Source organism: Penicillium subrubescens, assembly GCF_028828155.1.
Source record: "Penicillium subrubescens strain IBT 31985 chromosome Unknown utg000002l_segment0_segment0, whole genome shotgun sequence".
Classification (NCBI taxonomy): Eukaryota; Fungi; Ascomycota; class Eurotiomycetes; order Eurotiales; family Aspergillaceae; genus Penicillium; species Penicillium subrubescens.
Window position 1 is genome coordinate 2,130,699 of NW_026643152.1, and position 24,214 is coordinate 2,154,912.

At 49.7% G+C, this 24,214-nt stretch overlaps 9 protein-coding genes across 9 annotated transcripts; 2 read left to right on the top strand and 7 right to left on the bottom strand.

Annotated features, from left to right (window-relative positions):
- Positions 1 to 19: 19 nt before the first annotated feature.
- On the bottom strand, positions 20 to 1,183 carry N7473_002158 (NAD(P)H-dependent flavin oxidoreductase; the record flags this gene model as incomplete). The annotated part of the gene is made up of 4 exons (XM_057148098.1): positions 20 to 160; positions 218 to 946; positions 1,008 to 1,090; positions 1,141 to 1,183. The coding sequence occupies 4 exons, from the start codon at positions 1,181 to 1,183 to the stop codon at positions 20 to 22; spliced, it is 996 nt and encodes a 331-aa protein (XP_057011752.1).
- Positions 1,184 to 1,801: 618 nt separating this feature from the next.
- N7473_002159 (flavin monoamine oxidase family protein) lies at positions 1,802 to 3,485 on the top strand (the record flags this gene model as incomplete). Its single annotated transcript, XM_057148099.1, has 6 exons — positions 1,802 to 1,869; positions 2,078 to 2,282; positions 2,360 to 2,669; positions 2,722 to 2,766; positions 2,935 to 3,081; positions 3,163 to 3,485. 6 exons carry the CDS (start codon positions 1,802 to 1,804, stop codon positions 3,483 to 3,485), a joined length of 1,098 nt encoding a protein of 365 aa, XP_057011753.1.
- Positions 3,486 to 4,097: 612 nt separating this feature from the next.
- N7473_002160 (fungal specific transcription factor domain-containing protein) lies at positions 4,098 to 6,235 on the bottom strand (the record flags this gene model as incomplete). The annotated part of the gene is made up of 4 exons (XM_057148100.1): positions 4,098 to 4,617; positions 4,685 to 5,294; positions 5,348 to 5,805; positions 5,859 to 6,235. The coding sequence occupies 4 exons, from the start codon at positions 6,233 to 6,235 to the stop codon at positions 4,098 to 4,100; spliced, it is 1,965 nt and encodes a 654-aa protein (XP_057011754.1).
- Positions 6,236 to 6,749: 514 nt separating this feature from the next.
- Positions 6,750 to 7,837, bottom strand: N7473_002161 (TauD/TfdA dioxygenase family protein; the record flags this gene model as incomplete). The annotated part of the gene is made up of 3 exons (XM_057148101.1): positions 6,750 to 7,355; positions 7,420 to 7,629; positions 7,682 to 7,837. The coding sequence occupies 3 exons, from the start codon at positions 7,835 to 7,837 to the stop codon at positions 6,750 to 6,752; spliced, it is 972 nt and encodes a 323-aa protein (XP_057011755.1).
- A 1,089-nt stretch (positions 7,838 to 8,926) lies between these two features.
- On the bottom strand, positions 8,927 to 10,253 carry N7473_002162 (Aldolase-type TIM barrel; the record flags this gene model as incomplete). Its single annotated transcript, XM_057148102.1, has 3 exons — positions 8,927 to 8,977; positions 9,029 to 9,102; positions 9,173 to 10,253. 3 exons carry the CDS (start codon positions 10,251 to 10,253, stop codon positions 8,927 to 8,929), a joined length of 1,206 nt encoding a protein of 401 aa, XP_057011756.1.
- A 1,622-nt stretch (positions 10,254 to 11,875) lies between these two features.
- On the bottom strand, positions 11,876 to 13,301 carry N7473_002163 (HNH endonuclease signature motif containing protein; the record flags this gene model as incomplete). Its single annotated transcript, XM_057148103.1, has 3 exons — positions 11,876 to 12,328; positions 12,384 to 12,562; positions 12,617 to 13,301. The coding sequence occupies 3 exons, from the start codon at positions 13,299 to 13,301 to the stop codon at positions 11,876 to 11,878; spliced, it is 1,317 nt and encodes a 438-aa protein (XP_057011757.1).
- A 181-nt stretch (positions 13,302 to 13,482) lies between these two features.
- Positions 13,483 to 14,207, top strand: N7473_002164 (monocarboxylate transporter; the record flags this gene model as incomplete). The annotated part of the gene is made up of 3 exons (XM_057148104.1): positions 13,483 to 13,489; positions 13,535 to 13,927; positions 14,038 to 14,207. The coding sequence occupies 3 exons, from the start codon at positions 13,483 to 13,485 to the stop codon at positions 14,205 to 14,207; spliced, it is 570 nt and encodes a 189-aa protein (XP_057011758.1).
- Positions 14,208 to 14,814: 607 nt separating this feature from the next.
- On the bottom strand, positions 14,815 to 17,362 carry N7473_002165 (fungal specific transcription factor domain-containing protein; the record flags this gene model as incomplete). The annotated part of the gene is made up of 8 exons (XM_057148105.1): positions 14,815 to 15,289; positions 15,362 to 15,594; positions 15,655 to 16,065; positions 16,123 to 16,439; positions 16,509 to 16,894; positions 16,949 to 17,008; positions 17,065 to 17,168; positions 17,339 to 17,362. The coding sequence occupies 8 exons, from the start codon at positions 17,360 to 17,362 to the stop codon at positions 14,815 to 14,817; spliced, it is 2,010 nt and encodes a 669-aa protein (XP_057011759.1).
- A 948-nt stretch (positions 17,363 to 18,310) lies between these two features.
- Positions 18,311 to 23,384, bottom strand: N7473_002166 (GTPase-activating protein BUD2). Its single transcript, XM_057148106.1, has 3 exons — positions 23,366 to 23,384; positions 19,974 to 23,130; positions 18,311 to 19,914 (listed from the first exon to the last, which is right to left on the bottom strand). Exons 2-3 carry the CDS (start codon positions 22,783 to 22,785, stop codon positions 18,929 to 18,931), a joined length of 3,798 nt encoding a protein of 1,265 aa, XP_057011760.1. The 5' UTR covers positions 22,786 to 23,130; positions 23,366 to 23,384; the 3' UTR covers positions 18,311 to 18,928.
- Positions 23,385 to 24,214: the final 830 nt, after the last annotated feature.

Here is a 24,214-nt window from a genome sequence, read left to right on the forward strand (position 1 = left end):
CCAGCCGAACCCGAAAATCCTAGAGCTTGCTCTCTGGTGGGGTGTACATTGACTGCATACGATGCATCGCTTCCAATGCTTCCCGCTCTATGCGAGGAAGTAGGTCGGCACACGTAGGAATGTCATGGATTAGACCAATAGCTTGACCAGCAGTCCAAACCTGTCATCTGTCAGTCTCGAATCCACAAATTTCCAGCAGACTAAATAGATGACTGACACCGTATTCAGCATCCCCGTTGAGGAACACCTCGCGCCCACGCTTACCACTGACAAACGGTGCAACCTCACTGAACTCGCCAGTCGTACTCTCCTTCTCCACCTTGAGCGCCTCCTCCGCCACCTTGTTCTTGAAGAGCCGTGATGTATTCCTCCATCGACGTAGTACCAACGCGGTCTGGTTCTCATCTGCAGCGACAATGCGTTCCTTGATCCTGTGCTGGATAGGCGATTCAACCGTACACATGAAGCGTGTGCCCATATTTATTCCCTCGGCGCCGAGTGCCAGTGCAGCTGCTAATCCCTGGCCATCGGCAAATCCGCCTGATGCGATGAATGGCACCTTGATTTCCTGGCGAGCGCGACTCAAGAGTATAAAATTTGTGATGTCGTGCTCACCGACATGACCGGCACATTCGAAACCGTCGATAGACAGAAAGTCCACGCCTAGCTTGATAGCTGACTTGGCATGGCGAATAGTAGTACACTTGTGTAGGATTGTCAGGTTGGAGTTCTTAAGTTGATTGATCACAGGTCCCGGGTTGTTTCCTGCTGTCTCGACAATCTTGATACCCTCGTCGATGATCACCTTGGCATACGCAGCATAGTCTGGAGGCACGAGAGCGGGCAGCAGGGTCAGGTTTACTCCGAAGGGATTCTTGGTCATCTCACGACAGCGACGGATCTCTTTCCGGAGATCTTCTGGGGTGGGCTGTGTCAGAGCTGAGAGCTATATTGGTCATGATACTAGGTCAGCTTTCTTCAACGTCGAAAATACTTGTTCCACATACTATTCCCAAGCCGCCAGCATTACTAACGGCGGCGGCGAGCTCTGCATATCCCACCCATTGCATGCCCCCTTGAATGATAGGGACTAGCTAGGTTAGATTTGAGAGTACCATACACAATGGGCAGTGAACTTACTGGCTACGCCTAATTTCCGTGTCAAGGCCGTGCTGAATGGCATTATGTCCTCTAGTTCACAGTGAGACCAACTTGACCAAGGCAGTGGTGGCAAGTCTATCGCAGAAAGATTGTATTTCCCAACTCAACCAGCGGCAGCAAACCCGGTATATAACATTCCTAGGCGTAGGAATAATCTGCCATTTCATCAAACACTCTTCTAAACCAAACGGCGGAGCCTTCGGGAATTGCCGAGGTCAGGTTCGAGCGGCTTATCCCCCAGTTACATCATAGCAGCGCGGCAAGGATAAGACATTATCGAACGCCAAAATAAACTTAAACACCAGATGATGCGGGATAGGAAAAGTATAACATGAGGAGATGAAAGGCCAATGCTGCCACATTACTCACCGTACCTGGATCGTCGGCATTTCACTATCCAGCCCACACACCTCCCTCAAATTAGGGGCAAATCCCGCGGACTCCGAGGCTACAGTGTCTCAAGACTACCGAGGCGCAGACTTCCACAGTGGGCCCTTTGTAAGACACCATTGTTTTCTACTTGCAAATCAGCAGATCTCGGATTCTTCTCTCCGTGCTATTAGAGGCAAACCTTGCGTTGGCTGCTTGCATCCAAGGTATCTTGCCACATCAGTGGAGACGTTATCCATCCTAGGTAGCGATGTTCCCCATTTTGGCTTTCTACATTATGCCGTCCGAGAACTATAAAGATATTCTTGATTGCCGGTTGTCAGTGGCATTTTACAGTCAATATCGCTTTTCAAATTCGCTATCAGGAGAGCAATTATTCGTTCATAAAAAACGAGCTCCGTTTCTGTTCCACGAGAGTCAGTGGACGTAGTGGTCATTGGCGCTGGGCTGAGGGGCCTTCGTGCAGCATTGCTCATTCAAGCAGCAGGATTTTCCTGTGCGGTGATTGAAGCCATTGATCGAGTAGGAGGAAAGACGCTCTCCTTGCATCCAAGAAGAGTGGTCCCGGTGTCAACGACCTCGGTGCCGCTTGGATCAATGACACCACACAGAGTGAGATGTACAAGCTCATCCAGAAGTATGGGCTTCAGGGGGAAGTTCAAATGGACAGTGGAAATGATGTCTGGGAGCACGACGATGGAGTCATCCTATCCCCGCATGGCGTCTTGCCGGTAGACCTCTCTTCCTTGCTCCTTTTCTAAAGATTCGATCTTGAATGCTGACATGAAATGTTCTGTTGACTGAAGAGGAGCAAGCTGCTTTGGGTCAAGTCATTGGAAGGTTCACAGAACTCGCTACCGATGTCAATTTGGAAGACCCAATGGCAGGACCAGTTGCAAAGGAGCTAGACAGCGATTCACTGCACGAATACTGCCTTCAGGAATTCCAATCTGAGCAAATTGCAACTCTCCTCAATACTGTCAGCCAGTCCCTCGTCGGCATTGAAAGCAAGGATATCAGTGCACTGAGCTTCTTACATTCTTGCAAGTCTGGAACCGGGTTCCAGGCTGTGATCTCTGATACCAAACATGGCGCTCAGTATCTTCGGGTCCAACAAGGTAGGGAGTCACCGGCATTTTTTGCCTTTCTAATAAGCTAACATCTTCAAAGGCACGCAGACGATCTCTAAGAACATCGCCAAGGAGCTCAAGGAGGGTTCACTCTGGCTTTCTACCCCGGTGACCCATATTTAGCAGTGCGCAGAGACCAGTATCTGCACCGTTCGATCTGCCAACAAAGCCGTCTTTCCGGCAAAGAAAGTCATTCTTTCTACTGCCACTCCCCTCCACAACAAGATTTAATTCACCCCCGCTCTCCCGGCAGACAAGCAACATCTCGCTCAGGAAAGCATTCTGGGTTATCAAAGCAAGATGATTTTCGTCTTCGAAAAGCCGTGGTGGCGCAGCGCCGGACTCTTCGGGGAGATCAAAGCACAGGACCGCGGCCCTATCCTATTCTCCGTGGACACCAGTATCCCTGCTGATGATCAATGGTCAATCAGCTGATTCATTGTTGGTGGACGTGGTCTCAAATGGTCCGAGCTGTCGCAAGAGGGGAGATATTCGTCCGCCTGGAACCAGTTCCGCTCCGCTTTCGAGAAGGTCGTTCTGGAGTCTGGGAAACTTGAGATCCCCGAGCCGATCAACGCTTTGGAGTATGAATGGAGTAAACAGGAATTCTTCCTTGGTAGCCCTTGTCCGGCGTCGCCACCCAGGCTGATGTCTGCCGCTAGTGGAGACGCCCTTCGTAAGCCCTTTGAGAACGTTCACTTCGTGGGTATAGAAACGGCTTTGGAGTGGAAAGGGTATATGGAAGGTGCTATTCGATCTGGAGACAGGGGTACTGCGGAGGTCATTGCGGCGCTCTGGTATTAGTATTCAGGTATATTGATCAGGAGGCTTTTGCCAGTATTGGTAGTTTTCGGTGTTGGTCTTTACACTTCTCAGCAAATTGAAATTTGAGTTGTGAACCATAAATAATCAATTCTACTCTGACTGTACTTCTTTGGCTATCTACCCAGCATTCACGCTTTTTAAGAGAGAAGAATCCACGGCTCTGTACATAGCCCGAAATAATGGACCTTGGTCACTTCGCAGTAGTGCCCCAAACAGGAAGGCGGCGCTAATCTGATAAGCCCGGGAATCGATAAGAGATAAGAGATAAGATAAGTGGTGTTGCTGGGTTTGGCGCTAACATCCATGGATCATCCTATTCATCCTAGATGGACCCCCTCCACTGCAAACTTAGTTACGGGTCAGAAGCTGCGCTATGCTTTTACCCAATAATACATTGTACGGGGTAGCTTTTTGGAAATGGAAGACCAAGGCTGACGCAGTAATCTAGGTGACAGTAAAAGTGCCGCCTCGAAAAAGTAATCAGCTCCTGAAGCACAGGGTGAGTTGCGGCTCATAGAATGATAATGTTTTGAAATCTACCAGCTATCGCAGTAAAGCGGGGTTATCTAGAACACATATAATAACTTAAGTCTACAAAGGACCATGAGGATTCGTCCTATCCTGGAGCCCCCAATCCTGAAAACCTTCACCAAGCGGATACTGATGCGCAAGGCCCTCCTCAAACCCAGAGGTACTGAAGTGTGCCACGCCAGGCATGAATGATCCGAGCAGGTATTCCTCGATATACGGAAATTCCGCAGTCTCATCTTCCTCGGGTAAAGAGTCGAAAAAGCGGGACGGGGTAAAGTTCTCCGATGGGTTTGGCTGCTCGGGATTCTGAGCGATTGACCGCTGAAGATGATCCCGGTCCATGATTGTGCCTGTAGGCGTGTGTGTCGAGGCCAAGTTTGTCTTCCGCTCTCGGGTAGTCCATAGCTGTTTTAGCATCCGGCTGTAGCTACGGCAGATGTGTACTTCGGTTGAGGGGGTCTTTTCAAGGCAGGAGACAAATTCGCGCGCGAGGCTGGAGATCTCTTGGCGCTGGTCGGGTGATTGGAATGCGCCGGCGCAGTCGGCTTTGTGGAGGAGGACGGCGGCGTAGACACCATATCTAGCCTCAGGTTAATGTGGGGTCCTCCATCTCCATTTTTCTATGGGGTTTGTGGTTGATCACTTACAAGTAGTAACGCGATGGGAGGTAACGTACAACCCGAGACGGGTCTAGACCGTTAATGAGAGCGAGAAGATTCATAGCTGCGCTGATGGCATCAAAGATGTACCGTCCGTCGGGAGACGCCATGATCCCGTTCGAAAACAGTCCTGCGAATGAACGTTTGCTTGGCTGCCGCTGGGCTTTCGACTTACGCGGGTCTGACACCCGTGTCAGGACGGCTTGGAAAGAAAATGCGTTCGTATAGAGTGAAGTATACTCGAACATGATGAGCAGCGTGCTCTTGAGACTCGAAGACACCCGCAAGCCAGACCAATTCGAGTGCCACGCTGTCGCAGCGATGCGAAAGTCGTCCAAATACCGCGCATAATGACCTTCGTAGACCATTGCTAATGTTCGTTCCTTGGATGAGTAGAGGATTGCATGAGCATTGTGTAGAATCTGGACTAGCTCCATGGACGCTTGAAGAACGGATGCGTAATCCTCATCATTGTTCCCCGGGCGCGGTTTGAGTGTTGGAAAATCCTGGGCTGTGAATTTGGCTGCGAGCGAGGGGCCTCGGGACCAGAAGGACTGCCCAAGTCGGACTGATACCTGCCTGTCTGCCATGAAGATATCTAGGAATGTTATCAAAGAACAATAGTTTGCAGATAGTGGAACAGCTACTTACATGCCCATACAAGCCTGTTTTGGTCTGCTCGCTCTTTCGACTCACTGCTACTGTTATTTGGAAAGGCAGTTTGGTCAAGGCACTGAAGATATCCATGTCGCACAGCGAGCCCAACGAGGGACCAAGCTGTTCGGTCCTCACTGAACAGATTTTTTGGTGCTTCAGACTTTGTTTCCTGTATTTGAATGTGAGGTAGCCATTCGGCTAAAATTAGTAGGCCCTCTACCGTCCTCGGCGTCTGGGTCCATGGATGAGCGAGAAGGACGTCGACCAAGAGACATTGCGTATGGTCCCAGCAGTAACGGTGAGTCAGCGAATGATGAGGGTCGTCTCTTGACGCTATGGTGAGAATGGCAGTGAGTAGAAAGTAGTCTGATTTCTGAATCTTTGCTGTCCGTGAAGCGTGCAGCATATATGAAGGCACGATCGGACAGTACGGGTGGTAGTAGCGGGCATATCTAAGCCATGTCAGCCCACGCCAACTAAATATCAAATAAAATGGAAGACCAACATAAGTAGTAGCTCGGAGACGAGGCTTGGCCTTAGTAGACCTCTTTGGACCAGTTCATAATCATCGAAAATAGTGGCTGTAGACTGAGCATGATGTTGAGTCCCACGTGGTTGACATGAGGTTGTCTCCATACTGCCTTGCATCACAGGATCTGTTGCGCCGCTAGGGCTTGTCGTCGAGCGGCGCGTTCGAGGCTGATCCCCCGAAAGGGCCAGAATATGCAGAGCATCGGAGGGATTTCTTAGCTCCATAGCCAACACATCGCTGGAATCATCCCTCGCAATGCTGCCTTCGTTGCCAGGGGACTTCGCCCCTTCTGGACCGGATAGGTTGATTGAAGGTGTAGCTGCAGAGTCACAAGAGTCTACTGGGTCCATCCGTGGCTTCGTTCGATAGTGCCGGAAGTTCCCCCCGCGACGGGACTTTGTGAGAATGCACTCGCTTCCTGACTCGTGACATGCCACGCAAGGTGCCTTTTTCGGCTCTCCGACTCCATCACTAAGAGTGTGAGTGGTGGCAAGGTCTGGCTGGAAGTGAGTTAGAGCAGTGAGGTCTCACAGGTTACATCTGGTCTTGCGCTGGCGGCATCGCAGGCATGCACGGTAGGATCTTTTACCAGTGTTTGGTGTCATGGTGTCAATAGTTCCGATAGATGACGGGTCGGCAATAGATGGGACAGTGCACCCTCTTTAAGTTGAGGCATTCGGCTATAGTCGGCAGTGGTTGCCGGTCTCCACCTTCCTTCTCTGATTCGTACACTACATTTTGATCCGATCCTCTCTCGCGGTTTAGTATTAGCTTGATAGTAGAAATCTCGAATTTCTATTAATGAGCTCTTGAAGCTAAGAATACATCTGTCGTGTGATCAATTGGATCCAAGCCCTAAGTCCCTCACGGAAGACCCATGCGTTTGTTACTCTTCTCATTGAAGCCCCATGCCAGACTGCTGTCGTCATGCACAGTCGCTCGCCTCATGTCTCTCCGATACGTCGTGACAAACTCGCCACTAACAGCACGGTGCATTGTGCATGTATTATCCCACACAATCATATCCCCAGGATCATACCACTGCACATCAACAACGTATTTGTCCTGGGTTGCGTGGTCAAACAGTTTGTTCAAGATAGCCTCAGACTCCTCAGACGAGACTCCTTCAAGCGAATGAATATGTTTTGCCAGGTAGATCGTGGGAATTCCGGTGCGCTCGTGCACTTGGAGCAGCAAGTGACGGCTCATGAAATGGTCCGTGGGCTCAATATCTTTGTAGCACTCGGGGGCAGCCATTTTCTTGGAGTGTAGAAGCGAGTGGCGGGCAATGAACTTTTTCTCGCGCAGGAATTGTTTGAATTCAGGGTCGAGATCCCGGTAAGCAGCTCTCATGTCGGTAAAGGCAGTCGAGCCACCGGTGCCAGGGGGAGGGAGCTCGTGGGCAAGTAGCAAGGAGTATCCAGCCCGCCGAGGGTTGAAGCTGGAGTCGGTGTGAAAGAGGGAATTCCCCTGGATAAGTAAGCTTCGGTTTGGGTCTTTCGCTGATATCGCTCATTCAGCTGGGATGGCATACCTTGTTCGCTTCACCACGGGGGCTGCTCAAATCGACAATTGAGCCATCAGGATCAATGTTTCCAACGTCGAACAACTCGTTATATTTCAAACGGTGCACACGACCGGCCTTGTTGTAAGGAGTCACATCGTCAAGCTCACCAAATTTCCTTGCCAGCTCGAGATGAGTTTCGTCAACCAATTTCGTCTTTCGGACTACGGCAAATCCATGCTGCAGATAGGTTTTAGTACAGGTCCATGTTGATGGTGTTACATGTACCTACCTTTTTCACTGCATACTCAAGGAAGCGATATTCCTCGTCAGTCACACCGTTGACAAAGTCCAGGCCGGTGATTTCAGCCCCGAATCCATTCTTGATGACCGTCAGCGACGGGGTGGGGCCACCAGCGTTCACGGTTTGGGTGATGGTGGTAGACATGATGAAGCAAATTCAACTTTACGAAGCAATAGATAGGAAATTTGGGTAAGATCCTGGTGAGTGCTGTTGTGTAGGTGCAAAATCTTGCAGAATCTGTGCATTCTTGTACCTTGTTGGTGGTTGTTCGGATCATCGGCATGGCACGTTTTTGGGAACCCGAGTCCGTCCATTGCCGAGGAAATTTGGCGGTTTCTCGTGTTCCATCGGTAGTTTACACAAAACTTCAGAGTACCCCGGAGTATCCATCGCCTTGTGACTTTCTGTGGGGTAGGTATCGCCGAATTAGCGCTTGTATCGCTGCAGACTCACATCGGCTATAGTCGGCCATCATATTGGTAAGAGAAGGCAATGCGTTAGCTCAGCAAGTGGAGATCCTCAAGCTAGTCTGGAGACATCGGAGCTACTTTATTGTAAGAGCTTAACATAATTCATATCCGGGCAATGATTCAGCTCAAGCATAATAAATGTCGTTATTCCGAACACCAGTATGAACGCGGAGAACGGGTGGGGTTGGTGGGTCCAACTAACGCAGTTTGTTTGCCATGACAGGCTAAGTAGGAACTCAACCCCAAACTTTCAAGAAGACCACTGAGGTGGCGTATTTGGTAAAATAGCTAGGTCATCGCACTCCTCCAGCGGGTGGGAGGGTTTCGAAACCGGGTGGGGTCGATCACTCGCATAGTCGGCAACGCTCTCCCCATGATCGTCTAGTTACCTGATTACCTGACGGCCAGTGGTGCGGATTTAGCGGCCTCGGGAACCAGGCTGGGCGGCCCGGGTTCGGTTTTCTTCTTTTATTCTTCTTAAGTTACTGGTTGTTGATAGTATTCGATTTAAATATGCTATGCTTCTTCTTTAGCTCGGCTTCTTGATAGAACACCAGCCACACGCTGTGGCGTATCGGACCCACTGCGGACCGCATTTAGCGTATGAAAGCGCGTCACCAAATCACTCGAATGGTCCCACTGGATTCGGAGAGCGACAAGCAACCTTCTCTCAATGGATCGAAGAACGGAACCTCCCCCCGAACGGTATATACTATTTCCTACACACATGCACACCTTATGCCCAGCATCAAGTCGGCTTATTTCAAATCAAATTCCCGTTGTAAATCTGCTGTTCTACGGTTCTCGCATTAACCTTCAAAATTCTCGTTAGCTTCAAGAACCTGTGTGACCGAGGTTGACTTACGTGGTGCATGCCCAGATCCGCGACTCTCCTCACGCCTAACAATTGCATACAGCTCCTCGTCTCTTCTGCAAGAACTTTTTCAAAAGGAAAAAAAAGTCAGCACAATTACACTACTTAAGATAGGCGTGGAGATGAAGCACTTACTCTGCAACGCCCTCTCAACCCCAGCAATACCACCGGCGCCAAGGCCCCAGAACACTGCTCGCCCAATACCCACTGCCCTCGCACCCAGGCATAACGCTTTCACAACATCTGTCCCACGTCTAATACCCCCATCGACCATGACATCCAGCTTCTCTCGAACCTCGGGGCAGTATTTGCGAATTTCGAGGAGGGTGTGGATAGCTGGCGGTGCAGTATCAAGGACACGTCCCCCGTGGTTGGACAGGATAATGCCTTTTACGCGCGGAGCGTATGTCGCGGCAATCTGAGCATCCTCGTGAGTCTGAATGCCTTTTATGATTATCGGTAGCGAGGTGTGTTTCGTGAGCCATTGTAGCGTAGTCTCCCATTCGGCATCAGACGCTGGCCCGGAGACCGATGGGATGGCCACTCTAACGTCTGTGCTTGGCGGGGATGATTCTTCTGGTGGGCTGAGAATCTCGGTCTGCATATCGTTGTATGGTTCAAACCCTTTCGGTCCGAGCTCGTGCTTCCCTGGGACGGGCTCGTCAACGGTAAGGACAATGCACTTGATCGCCGGTAGCTTGTTGATCCTCGCCAGGACATCCTCGCTCTCTGTCCGATCCGTCTGAATATAAAGCTGGAACCCAAAGACCTGATCAGGCGTGGCTCCCGCGACAATCTCCTCGGGACTCATCGACGCATTATTTGAGATAATATGCATGGCTCCAAACACTCCACAAGCGGCCGAAATGCCAGCTTCGCCTGTTGGGTGCGCTAACCGGGCCATTGCCATGGGCGAGACAAAAATGGGTAGTCCGACTCTGTGGCCGATGATTGTCGTCGACAGGTCACATTCTTTGACATTGACGAGGATGCGTGGCCGCAGAAGGATTGATCGGTAGACCTCTTGGTCCAGTCCTTTGGAGATCGAATCGCCAGCGGCCGCGTAGTTGAAGGACCAAGCTTTTTTGCTTAGGTTTCTTGTAGCGAGGGATTCCAACTCATCGAGGTTTTGCAGTGACTGCATTGAGAGTAGCTCTTTGTTGTGGGACTTGTTGGCCCGGGATGGGTGTTCGTCTGCGTTGGGTATTCCGACCATTGTTGACGATAGTAGGACGACGATGTCAACCAGAACTGCACGAGGTATCGAGGTGGAGGAGGTAGGATATAGAACACCACACTCGTGAACGCAAAGGTTCTCGGTTAGTTGTAAGCAGGTTTAAATAGCTCTGAATGGAGCTGTTCAAACGGAAGACAGTGCCAGAATTTAAATTTCTCCAGGGGTGCACGAGGCCCGGACGGACGAGATGTCTCGTCGGCTGTAGTCGGCATACTGGTAGACTTGTCCGGTGGTTGTAGATGGCGACCCCCACCCCCACGCCCCCCATTTCGTGGGGGCAGTAGGTTTTTCGATGCCAACTTCAAACACGGTGTCCGGTATGGACTTTCGCCTTCCAGAAGATGCAGTGACTAAAGCAAATACTTTCCCAATCCATACACCCCCACATCATCCCCGTACTCAACCCCGGCTACACAGTTCGGCGTCGTTGCCGGACGCGGCACTAGGTGACTAGCCTGACCGACGCAACCCACCTTGAGCTCGCTCGCAATTTCGGCGAACTTGACGAGGTCACCCCGTATAACCTAGCTGGCTGCAAGCATCGCCTGAAGCACGATGAGCTCTTCGATGTAAGCAATGTCGACATCGACGGCGGCATCGTGGACCCGAACAGCCCTGGTAGTCACGCTGAAATGGTAACCCTTGGCTTTGGTATTGGCTCCTAGGTCTAATGTTATACCGGAAAATCTCTTATTTCATGTTGATTCGAGTTTCAACCCGTGTCGGGCAGGACTCTCCCCCTTGTTAGTCCACGAGCTCCCACCCAACGGCAGCAGTGGCGCGGTTTGCATTCATCGACATCAGCAGCTTATGACGAGCTCGACGAAACCACGAAGCAGTATCTGATCAACAACAGTTTCATCTCTGTCCATTCCCTAGTGCACTCGAAGAAGCTCGCCAGCCCATAGTTCTTCGCCGACACCGATCCCAACAATTATCCCTTATGCGGCACAGGCTGATCCAGCAGCGTGAGAGGTCCTGGCAGAATGAACCTCTACATTGCTTCGCATATACATCATATCGAGAGGTCTGGATGCCGATAAGTCGCAGGAGCTCTTCGACAACCTCTACAACCATGCACAGTAGGAGAAGTATGTCCTCCAGATCGAGTGGCATAACCGCTGAGACTTAATAATCTAGGATAATACAAGCACGATTCATTGGGCGTTAGCCGGGCTATTCCTGTATAAATACAGATCGGATATGAGAAGTGCAACAGTTCACGACTCTAGTAGCCAGGCCTAGGCGTTGAATGAGCATTCCGATATTCGTCAGGGGTTACCTTGACGGTCAGGAAATTAGAATACCGGCTGCCACGGGTGGTATTCATATTCGAAACTCGCGAGGTTATAGCTGAAAGTATTGATTCGCTAGTCTAAGCGAATTATATGATAAGCTAGCTGTTTGACTTGACGATGCCCTAGACAATGACTAAATCAGGCATTGGGGACATGAAAGAGCCAGTGAGAATCGACCATTGAGCCGATAGGTCGAGCCGATCTGGACTATATCTGGATCGGCCTATCATAGTGGAGTGGCACTTGGGACAGAGAGGGGACAGTTAAGAGGATTGGTTTAGCCATTAGGTGTAAACATGCTAATTAAAGATACTCGGAGCAGCTCTCATACACGATTTCTTCATCATCTTCATCACCATCCTCGTCGTTACTGGTCTTCTCCTCCCCCTCAACCTCAGCGGCTTTTATGCTGGTCGACATAGCTTCAATGATACTTTGCGCTGTCAGCATGATAGAATTAACCTCGGAGACCTTAGAAAATTCCTGATGAGTTTCGAAGGTCGTATCTTCGATCAGGGCGGGAGGAAGCTCGCAGCCTGAGATGTTTCTCGCCAAAGCCACAAGAGTCGACTTCTTTAAGTAGGGCCCAGGGCTCGGCCAAAACGGCTCCTCTTTCTCCACCTCATCGGTGAAGTCCTTGCTACTCTCGGCCTTCTCCTTCTTGCGAATAATATAGGTCATTATGAAACGGAAGTATAAGTATCGCCGAGCGGGGCGGTTGGCATTCAGAAATGTCAGTTCCTTGTTGTGGATCTCCTATAGAACATATTAGAAAATTCGCACTCGGTAGAGCCGATCTTGGGTAACTTACATGCCACTTAGTCTCCACCCCTCGGTGTCGGAACAAGGTCTCATTCCCACATTTACTGTCTGTAAGCACACACTTCCACCTCAAAGGCGGGGCGAGCTTGGACTTGTCTTCGACGATTGGTACAATCACAATCTTTCCGCTGTCGAGACCTTCTTCAAGCGCTCTGTGCAGGCTTAAAGCTAGAACATGATCAGCTATAGCAAAACTAACATAGTCAAGACTCTGGTGCTTACCGTTCCGAGGATCTTCAGGGACAAGCTCCTCAACTCCGAATAGGTGCGCGATCTCATCCACACTCAAGCTTTTCGGCACCACATGCGCGGCTTTGATGTCCTTAGCATCGAATTTGCCTAGTACATGACAGTAGCCAGCCCCATCCTCGATGCCATTTGTGGGATTAATGCCGTAATAATCATTCACGTCATTCTTGAATTTCGATTGATTATATCGCTTCTTCTGTTGCTTTGCGGAGGCTGCCATGACTCTTGCTACCAGGCTAGAGGAGTATGCTCTCTGGAGCATTTCAAGGCTTGGTTCTCCGTGCCGTGGACGCTTCAAGCTCATGAATTCCTCCAAATCCTCCTCGAGAATTTTTCTTTGTCTGGAAATCGTCTCAACCTTCTCGAAAACCTGTTTCACATTCGACAAAAACGGACCCATGGTGTCCCGGAACTCCTCGGGCGAGATTACGTGCTCATTGTAGGCATGATGAAGCCCTTGGTGGGCGGCTTCAAAATACTCGAGTTCGCAATTGTAGGCTTGGACTTTTGCCTCCAAGAAATCGGAGACCGATCGGGCGCTTAGTGTAGTGCTCAAGCTAGCTTCCCTAGACTTGGCGCGTTTTTGATCAACTGTGTCTTGCCATTGTTCAGGCATCCGAGCGTACGAGCGACGAGGAATATCTGGGAGTTGCGGCATCATGGAAGCAGTGCGTATATAGACAGACAAGCTCTGAGAATTGCTAAAGCTCACCAGGGTAATGGGGCACAGATCTGGAAGTATGAGTCGGCGTCGGGAATACTACCATTCCATTTTGGGACACTACGACCCGTAGTAGTTACGTAGTACTGTACTGTACGTTTTATTGCCGCCCACAAAAATGGACAGTCCGGCATTATCCTTTTAATCCAATGTTTCTAGTGGGTTCCTAGCATTCATTGCCAGCATCGGTTATCTCAGCGGTGGATCTGTCTTCCAGAGCTACTTCAAGACAATCGTTCTCCCTGATTCCAGCACATCTGATATTGCTTGGATCGGCAGCGTGCAATTCTGGGGTTGTTACTTCATTGGTATCGGGTCAGATGCTCTGTCTGATAAGTATGGACCAGCTCTGCCGCTTGCACTGGGGACATTCTTCATGGTGTTTGGCAATATGATGTCCTCCCTCTCGGCAACTTACTATCAGTTTTTGCTCTCCCAGGGCTTCTGTGTGGCTCTTGGTATGGGCCTTATATTCACACCAGCTTTAGCCGTCCAGTCCCAATGGTTCTTGAAGCGACGTGGATTTGTTGTTGGCTTCGTCATGTCTGGTCAGATGGTTGGAGGTATGTTTTCATTCCGATTGCTGAATTATCAAACTCCAGTGGCTTATTCCATATCTCAACACCAGGTGTCATATAGCCCGTTCTAGTGAATCGACTCTTTAATTTTGAAGGGGTCTCGTTCAGCTGGACCCTGCGTATCATTGGTTTCATGCAGCTTGGCATCATGTTAGCTGACACTGGTCTGGGCATTTTTAATTCGACTGTAAGGGCCACACTCGCTTGTGGTGCAGTTGCTTTTGCCTGGATCGGTGCGAACAGCAGTGCATGTATCATAGTGTGAGCAATAGCATATGGGATCGTCTCGGGCGCGCTCCAGGCAATCTTTTCGCCTTGCATTTCCATGTTGGCGCCGGCACCAGAAGTGATTGGTTCTCGGAACGGTGAGAACTACATCTGCTCTTCCATTCTCTTTCACCATGCTAATGGGTGCGTATGATTTCTTATACAGGAATATGCATTACTATATCTTCATTCGCGGTTCTTGCCACCGGCCCAATTGCAGGACAGCTCCTTGAGAATACCGGAGGGAGCGATTACTTACCCATGCAATTGTTTACCGCTGTCTCTTTGACCCTGTCGGGTGCTCTGTTTGTGGTGACTCGCTTGTGGGTTTCTCGAGCTGTTTTTGTTTGACCCAGCCAGGCGATGTTTCTATAACTGTCGCTGAAGCCTCTGATGGTAACTCTTTTGTTCCATTCCTCGAAAGTGCCAAGGGAAATCCAAGGCTTGTCAGATATTGTCTGGTATATTTGTTACCTTAGGATTTCCTGCTACAACAAGCCATCATTTGCGTACAATATATTCAGTCCGTACACACAAAGAAGGAAAGCCGAGATGTCTTGTATTGAGCGGAGTTTAAGGTTCAGACCCAAATGTATCTCTACCTGTTAGTAATTCACAGTCGGGTCGAGAGAAATAACATTTGACTCGCACCATTGCAGCGACGGCTGGCTATTGAACAAGTGCCACATCAACTCATCAGCAACAGGCTGTACTCCACCGCTAGCATCCTGTTGCACACTTTGGGGATATGTCTGAGCCATAGAGTTCATGTAAGAGGCATCCAAGGCAACCGATGCATCAGAAACAGCCATGGTCGCTGGCTGTTCGTCGCTTGTAGCTGGGTACCAAGGGGCAACCTTGGCCTGGGGACCGAGATGCTGTTTGGTCAGGATTAAAGGCTCGCAGAGTTGTTGCAATGTATCTAAGAGTTTGAGCAGCTTGGCTATGTACGGACTGGCGTTGAATAGGGATAAACTCTGGGTAATGTCTTGGATGAGGTGATAGTCATCCATGTCTATTTCGCCGATGATGTTGCAGAAGAGGACGAAGAATGGGCTGAGGGGGTATAAGAAGACAGTCCTAGTATAAGCAGACGTATATCGTTAGCGGTTTTTTATGGCCCGTTTAAGCGGCGAGCTTTTGGTAACTCACCAAGTAAGAAACGTTGGATACGGATCTACGAAGCCGGGGCTTTTGGCGAGGTGGTTCTGCAAATATTGCAGCGCCTTCAGCGCTTTCCTAGAATAGGAAACGCATTCTCTATGAGTCAAGGGAGAAAATGCGTATTTCAATCTTGATCGGAGAATGTCCACCAGGATGGCGTAATAAGAAAATTCGGTTGCAACCCAATCACAGCTGATCAGCTCGGGGGCAGAGGTCCGGCTCTGAGAAAATAAAATGAGGTCAAAAAAGCTCGTGAGATAGTTAGATTTTGCAGTACTTACCGACTGTAAACTTGAGTATATTGAGTTCATTCTTTCTTGAAGCTTGGAGTGATTATCCAGAATTTGCCGGGTATCGGACGCCTTGCAACTACTTGAAAGGTCACCTTGGACCTGAGCTAGATCCACAAGGATACGTATTATGGGCATGTGAGGAAGGGAATTATTCCAACACACAAGGTCGCTCGCTGAACTGCGAAGTTCGGGTAATGAGGGCGGCCGGTGAAGAAGGGAGCTCAGGGTGCGATCAAGGTAGAAACACCAATAAACAGAGCTTTTGATCTCCTCCTCGAGGTCTGGATCGCACTTTTGGGACTGGACATCATGGTAGTTCAGAGCAGCAATCAGCCGAGCGGCATAGGAGTTCAACACCCAAGCTTGACTCATGTTGCCGAGATATTGCATTAAGAATGTCTGAATAAAATGAGAATGTCAGAACATCCACTTGAAAATATTAACCATAGGACTTACTGCAGATATCAATGCCTGAATAAGAGACAGACTGGGAGTGTTCAAGATGTTGAGATTTTGTAGCGCATGGAGGGCAGAGGCGGCATATAACCTCTTCGACTTGAGGAATTGTTCGCTCATGACCGAATCATTGTAGAGTCGAGGCATGTGGTAGGTGTGAAAGATGGCCCTCATGTAGATGCATATGCAATACTGATAAAACCTTTGGCCTGTGAGATTGCTAGTAAAGAACTTGGAAGCCATTTTCTGCAAAGCTTTGTTGGATATATGATCGGGCCAGTGCAGATTGTGGGACGGCTCGGTTGATGTCGTGGACTCTGCCCGTTCGTTAGTAACAATCCCTGAGGTGAAAATAATGGTATGAGAGTGTATTTTGCTGTCAGTACCTCGAATAAGCATGTACAGTAGCTCTGGCGATGGCTCAATAGATTCAGGGATATCTGGACAATCGTTGTGGGATCCTTCCAGCGCCAGACTGTCATCAGACGCTGAATCCGTCCTTTGTGCCATAGAATTCACAAATTCCAGAGCAGACTTGAGAATCACTCGTCGCTCACGGTTCATGCGTTCGTTGCCGTCAAGTTCACTCTGGATGATAACTCGAGCCTGTTCTGCATGGTGAGTAGACTCGTCTGGGGTGACAACCGGGCAATTACTGAGAGGAGACTTTGGTGTTTCCTTTGCAGAAACGACGTGATCCAGCTTTCTCTTCTTTGGTTGAACATCGATTTCATTTTTATATGCCCCATGAGCTGGACTGGAGTTCTCAATCCTATCTCGTAAAATTAGCAATGCCCATACCAACAGAAGGATATGCTCATCATACTCATGTGGTGCCGATACTGCTTTCTCCAATCTCAACAGTCTCTCTCCCAAGGTCGAAATTCTATAGTAACCAGTAAGCACATAAATCATAAAATGACTAGCCTTTTTGAAACCTACACTGTCGGCTTCTGAGATCGAGCCGGCCGCTCAAGGCGAAGACGCCGACACTCTGCTCCCGCATCGGCACAGTTTGAGCAATGTAGCCGCCTATCACATCGCACCTGCAATAACAAAGTCAGCCAATGTTACAAGTATAGGCTCAAATAGGAAAATAAACGCTAAACCTTTCTTGCATGGCAAAGATCACACTGAATAGCCTATCCATCAGCTTCCTGTTCAATCCATATAGATCTGCCACAGATCATGTGATCCACTGGGTCGGGTCACTTACGGCACGCAGAACGTCGTCATTCATTCCGAACATAAGCCACACCGGAGAGAAATAGTAATTCAATTAGACTGGAAGAGGCCCGAGGGGCTGGATCACAAGATTCATACAAGTAGAAAGGTTTTCGTACCTGTTCGACGTCGCCCAGATCATCCGAGGCGGTGCTGAGTCAGAGAATTTCCCTTTTGGGTCGGGAATCCGAGTGGATGGGGAACTGCAGGAGTGTTGGACGATTTTATAAGATGGGAATTGCTAATTCGACACCCCCATTACCGAAGCTAGATTAGCGCTGTATGGCCATTACTATCTTCTAATACTTCCTATCTACTTTAAGGATTTTACGATTCTCTATAGCAGTAAGTAGCAGGCGCCCTTTTACTAGATACCCCCTTCAATTCATGAACAGAATCATCAACAGAATCATCAACAGAATCATCAACAGAATCATCAACAGAATCATCAACAGAATCATCAACAGAATCATCAACAGAATCATCAACAGAATCATCAACAGAATCATCAGAGATCATTAGCAGAATTATTAGTAGAATTTTAACAAGACTATTAGTAGGAGCACTAGTAGGATTGGTAGCTACTAGGCATTCGGGAAGAAGAGAAAGCTAGCTAGAGCCGAGAGGATTGCTAGGACGTAGAAGATTACAGTAGAGGGATGTCAGAGGAGAGGGTAAATCGACATGGAAGAATCTTACAATCGTTAAAGAGGGATAGTATAAACCACTACGGGTTATACAAGCTAAGCTACTTTTAGTAGTAGGAGTGTTGAATTAGCAATTTTGGGGTGTCGTTTTATAGCAATTCCCCCTATAAGATGGATAGGATAACAATTGGTCCGGAAAATGAACCAGGGTGCATCAATCCAGAATTTTTTTCAAAAAATGAATTCAAATATAGTAGAATTGAGCTACGCTTGAACTACAACCGCAGAATTACAGTACATATAAGCTGAAGCGAAGCATTCAATTCAATCACGCTGAGAACAAGGGTCCATTCCGTCTATTCGGGGAATACAATCAAGTATATACACGCTGACAACAACCATTGACCATACTCACACGCACGAGCACACCAAAAGTGCATCGCCACGCAAAACACCCATAGAACACAAGCTCAAGGCCTCTTTTGTAAAAGCCGAGCGTCCATTGAATCATATAAGGGTATGGTCTTTTGAACTTTTCCTCACTCTCATCCAAAAGTTGAGTGATGACCGGCAGACTAGCTGACCTGGCTGGCTGGCGAAGGTTGGGAGGTATGTGTATGACATGAAAAGGGATGAATGGATAGATGGCGGGGAAGAGCGGGGGTTTCAGAGACAAGAACAGAATCGAGAGAAGGGGAAGAAAGAAGGGTATCAACACCGTGACACATGCTGAGGAGAAGAGTATTGAGGAGATCAGTGGATGTTCAATCCGATCGAGAATTGAGATTGAGAAGGGAAAGGGCGGAGATAGTTGAAGATGAGAAATGGAAGATGAAGTGAGCAAAGGAAATGGAGCGTGGACTTCATGAGCACATAGATATAGAGAACAAAGCGACGGGGACGAATGTGACAAGTCATAATGACTTGCTTGTCAATTAGAACTCGTTCCGGAGATCCTCGTGCGAGTGATGCTGAGACTGGTCTCGATCCTTCTTGCGGCGTGACGGCGCCGGGACAAAGTCAAAGAAGCGGTATTTGCTTGACGATTCTTTGGTGACACTCGACCGACGAGCCTTGGCGTTCTCCGAGTATTCGAGAGAATAGGTAGACGAGTTTTTAGAACTGCCGGTGCTATCGCGAGGATCGGACCATCGAGGAATGCTGAATGGCACGCGAGACTGATCCCAAGTAGCCGAAGATGAGCTAGGCGGCGTGTCATCTGCTTCCGGCCCATTGTCAGTTGATCGACGGGGCATGGTAGGGCGAGTGGCGAAGAAGCCAATTGACCCGCGATGGCCAGGGGTGTTTGATGCTGATGATGAGGAGACTGGCAGATTGTTGCCTGCCAGTGGTGGTTCTGGAGCTGGCGTCGCAGGTTTACTTGAGGTTTCGTCGTAAAAGGTCACTGCTCGCTCCATCGAGTCGACCAATTCCTCCCACTTAACCTCAAGGTTCCCACTGGGTCGTTCGGCCTGCTCGGCCTCATCAAGGCAATCTTCGGTACGTTCCTGCAGTTGCATGGCCAACTGATGGAACTTGGCCAGGAAGGGGTCCACTTCCTCGAGTTCGGAAAGACGCTCGGGAACCACTTCCAACCAGATACGGATCAAGTTTGCAAAGCATCGGGCAATGTCGATCAGGAACGGAAGACTGGGGAAGCCCTCGCGGGAGGTAGCCGGTAAGCGCCCGAGAATCTGCAGAGGTGTGGTATAAGAGGGTGTGATCATAGCAGCTGGCCGCTCCGCTGAGATGTTGCAGATTTGGTCGACAAACGTCTTGAAATCGGTACGGTTGCCAACTAAGAATTTGTTCATCGGCTCCATCCAGGGTTCTTTGTTACCAAATGTTGTCATATTGGCCAGTCCTTGAAGAGCCTTGGCAATAAGCGTCAAGGTACGTTGAGCTCGAGGACGAGGGTGGTCTGTCATGCAGGTTAGCGGTTTGAACTCGATGTTTGGCTTTTCATCTTGTTAGCCTTACCTTTCAACAGCCCGAACAACTTAGGGTTCAGGATAGCCGGACAAAAGAACCGCAGGAACAAGAAACCAGAAACACTGCTGTAAGTCACGGAGCGGAGGAAGTCGCCGTAACGATCCTCGGCGCAAGCTCTAACGTGCCGGAAGATACGACGCAGTTCAGGAGGACAACGAGCAACGGACATGGCAATGGACTTCCAGACACCCGTGGTAAGTGAAATCAGGTTGCGCCAGTTGCGATCGAGGTCTTCCGTACGTGGCACACGAGCAGGATCCACCTCGCACTCTGGATCACTTTCGTCGATTTCCCGAATTCGTTCTCCAATAGTCTCCTCCAGATACTCCTTGCCAAGTCGACGCATGTGCAGATCGAGCGCCTTGGTGAGTAGTGAATTCCCACGAAATAGCAGGTTCGCTTCAACAGTAGCCGTCCGTCCCATGTCTCTCACAAGGATCTCACGGTCTTGACCAGACTCGCGAGAGTCATTAGAATGGATCCTTGTCGTATAGCGCAGTCGATTGGCAGTGGATTCCTTGTGGACACCATCGATTTCATCTTCGACCAGCGCAGATATCCAATCAACTGTTGCTCCAGAGACCTGGTAGATGTTCAAGAGCATTTCAGACAGTTGAGTCAATTCGGATGACATGACCTGAGCCATGTTGATGGTCAGACCGTTGGTGAAGGCGTGGAGTAGGTCATGCATCTGCGCATACTCCTCAGACATCAGGACGACCGTCTCCTCCATTCGGGCTTTCATAAACATCTCTCCCACAGCCTGGTCCTGGTCGTCCAGAATAGGCCACCACTTTTCTGTGTCAACGCCAGGATCTAATTCCTCAAGACGCAGGTCAACTCGCCCAAAGATTGCATCGTTGGTTGAGATCTCGATCTCGTCCAACATATTCGCTGCATTGCCATCTTGATTAGAGTACGTTCCATGTGCGATGAGTGTCCAATCTCTTTGCGTCGGATTGAGGGTTTTGACTACGATAGAGGCTTGAGACAGGACTGGCGGCAAGTCATTGAACGTAAAGTCCTCACGCCAGAACGGGTTCGTCGTACGATACTTGACAGCCGTCTTGGCGCGAATTTCTCCATCCAGAAGGACCTCCGTATAGTAATCGCTGATCTTTGGTGGCGATGGGGCGGAGTACCCATGCGACCTCGACATTTTTCGACTGCGAGGGGTTTCTTCTGGCTTGGCTTTGTAAAGCTTCGCCTCTGTGACTCGGAGGTTAAGAATACGCTCAATTCGGAACATGTCATGGGTGTGATGTGTGGGAGACTGTGCCTCGGGCGTTTTGTTGGGATCCTCTTCATCACCGGGGGCCTCGGGGCCGTAAAGCTCTGGAATGGTGAATGCCCGTAACAGCACAAACCAGACCTCGAAAATGACGCGGCTCTCAAGAGCGAGATATATAGGACGCATGCCAGGATCGGGAACAGGGTGCGCCGTATATTGCGGATAAATCGCAATACAAAACTCATCATCCAGTACTGACGAGTCCAATTGTTGGATGGCACACCTCGAGAGCTGCGAGAGCTGGACTGTTGCCACGAGTGTGACATCCGACTCGGTATAAAGCTTGAAGAAACCGTTCTCCTGCAATGTACAGCTTACCCGCTGCCATGAAGAGTTCAGGGCCCTGGATTGCCGATATGTAGATACTCGACGAACTGAAGCAGGACGAGCTCCAGATGCTGATGGTTTATCCCAAAGAAGCATTTTTCCAACCTTGATGATGGCTGCATCCTTCTGTGCAGCACTCTCCGAGTTTCGTCGACGCTCGGGGATGCGGCGATCGCCGATGACGACAGCCTGTGGTTTGGTCATCTTATTTTGGACACCTTTTGGTCGGATGGGCTGCCAGCAAAGTAGGGCTGCCAGCCATGAGTCGAAGGTCTCGTTCACGTGGGGTCGTAGTTGAATGCCGAGACCAGAGGTAAAAGTATTGACACTCAAGTAAGTAGTTTGCAACTCTGCATCGAACAATGTGCGAACGCGACACCCACGCAAGTCGGGGATCAATGTCTTTGCCAGCGCCGGTTCGCCCTTTGCTTGATATATCAGACTACCAGTAGCGACGTTGATGGCACAATACCCGGAAGTCCACGAGCTCGCCGACCATGAGTTGTTTGTCGCGGTTCGAAAGGAAAGGATTCCGTGCATTCGGCCGCATGTCGTTTTCATCAATTGTAGGATCTTGGCGGCATCGGTGTTCGATAGGGGCGATGCGAAGGCGGCTTGGTTATGTGCGACTGTGCTCACCATGCCGGATCCCTGGGATCTACTAAGTCGTTGACGTGTGACGGCCTGCCCAACGTAATTAGGCGAGTGTATTGAAGGGAAACCGATTGAACTTGCGGATTCCTCAGCGACCCTGGTATCCACCATCTTGGGCTGAGACGAGCTGGCTACATTGACCGATCCGATTCGCGTCCTTGCCTTGAAATTACTCGGCGCCATATCTCCCCGTTGTTCCTCTAAAGTCGTAGTTCGTGATCGTGTACGCTGGCTCCTGACTTCTGTGAGCGTTTCTTCCTCGCTTCGCTCAACTGTCCTTGATCGCATGGTGGTCCGTGGTGACGGCGCGCTCGCACTGTTGCCAGTGAGATACTCCGCGTCGGACAAGGGGGACTGAGACTCCGGGGTCACAGTGCGTATACTCGTATCACGAAAATTGTCTGGGTAGACCATGCCATGGCGATCCCGCGAGGATGATTTCTTGCTGGGACGTCGTTCCACGGGGCGGCTATAGAAAGCCTGGTGCATCGAGCTCCGCTTGTACCCATTCGGATTATCAGACTCCATTCTGCGCGGTCGCAGCTCTGCGCGAGATGACGAGCGCGAGAAAGTAAGAAGGCCCGGATAGAGAAAGAGGAATAACTCCGCGCGCCCGACACAACCTCACCCTCCGAACCGGTCGGTATTGGGTGTATGTACTCTCCCGTATATTCAAGTCTTCTGAGTTTCGGTGCTCAGTCGCGCGTGGGCGATTGGGAGTCGCTTATATTCAGGAAATTGCTAGGAGAACACATGGAGTCTAGCAGAAGGAAGGGGTTCGGAATCGTACATTCGGTCGAGGTTGGGCGGGAATGACGAGATAGGGACAAAGGTAGGCGCAGGTCACCGTCGTTTGTCCGAGTGATGCAGGGCCTAAAATGAGACAGTAAGCATCCACTCCTCTAATAGGCCACTTGCGACCGTGTCGCTGCCGAGAGGGAGGATGTTAAATAGCGGGCGGGATCAGGAAGCCCAGAAAGCTGGCTATTCAGGGCGCCGTGATATCATTATTGTTGAAAAGAAGAGAGCGAAGAGGAAACGCAGGTGGGCAAGCGAGCAGAATTGACGGATCAAAATGGAGACACATAGGAGGGAAACGCACACACACCTTCATCAGTCCCTTTTCGAATTGGAGGTCTCGCGTCGGTCTCGCTGGGGTTCCGGGCGGGTTGTGGTTGGGTGTTTGAGAGGGGGGTTGTGTGCGGTGCTTTGCAGATCCCCCAGCTCAAATGGTCCGAAGCGGACTGACCAGTAGAAGCAGAGAGGAATGGCAAGGGAATGATGCGATGATCGATAGGATGGTGGGTGGTTGATGTTGGTACCCTCGGAGGTTGTGGTGGTAGAAGGTGAAGAGGGAGGGAGAGGGGGTGGAGAGGGAGGGGGAGTGTGGATAATGGATGAGCTGAGTTGTATAGGGGACACTGCTACGACTCCGTGAACTAAAACCCAACTGTCCTAACCTAACTTGCTCCAACCCGTCTCGTTAGGCCTTTCGGACGATCTGTTTAGCTTATTCGATAATTCAATGAACATACTTTTGGCATTGCTGGCATATGGTCCTGCCATTCTCCCGTGTAATATGAGATAAAATGAGATAAAATCAATGTACAACAAATGGGTTGCCGTTTTTCATTATGCGCGCGTTCTATTTTCTATTTTCTCTACATTACACCTCAGGCTGAATAGGATTCATATCAATTGAATTGAATTAGATAGGGATTGCCTTCGCATTAGCTGCAATCTGTTTCTAACGGCCAGCATCACCATACCCGCTGGAATAAGCCCTAGGACAAGACACTAATCCGGCCGTCGCAAACCCACCCCCATTCCAAGAAAGTGGCGGAATACCACTTAGCAATTCGTTCAATCTCCAAACTCTACAATCTACAATCTGCAATCTATACCTTTTACACCTGCATACCATAGTCCATAGCCGACATTCGGCAGTTCTAACTGC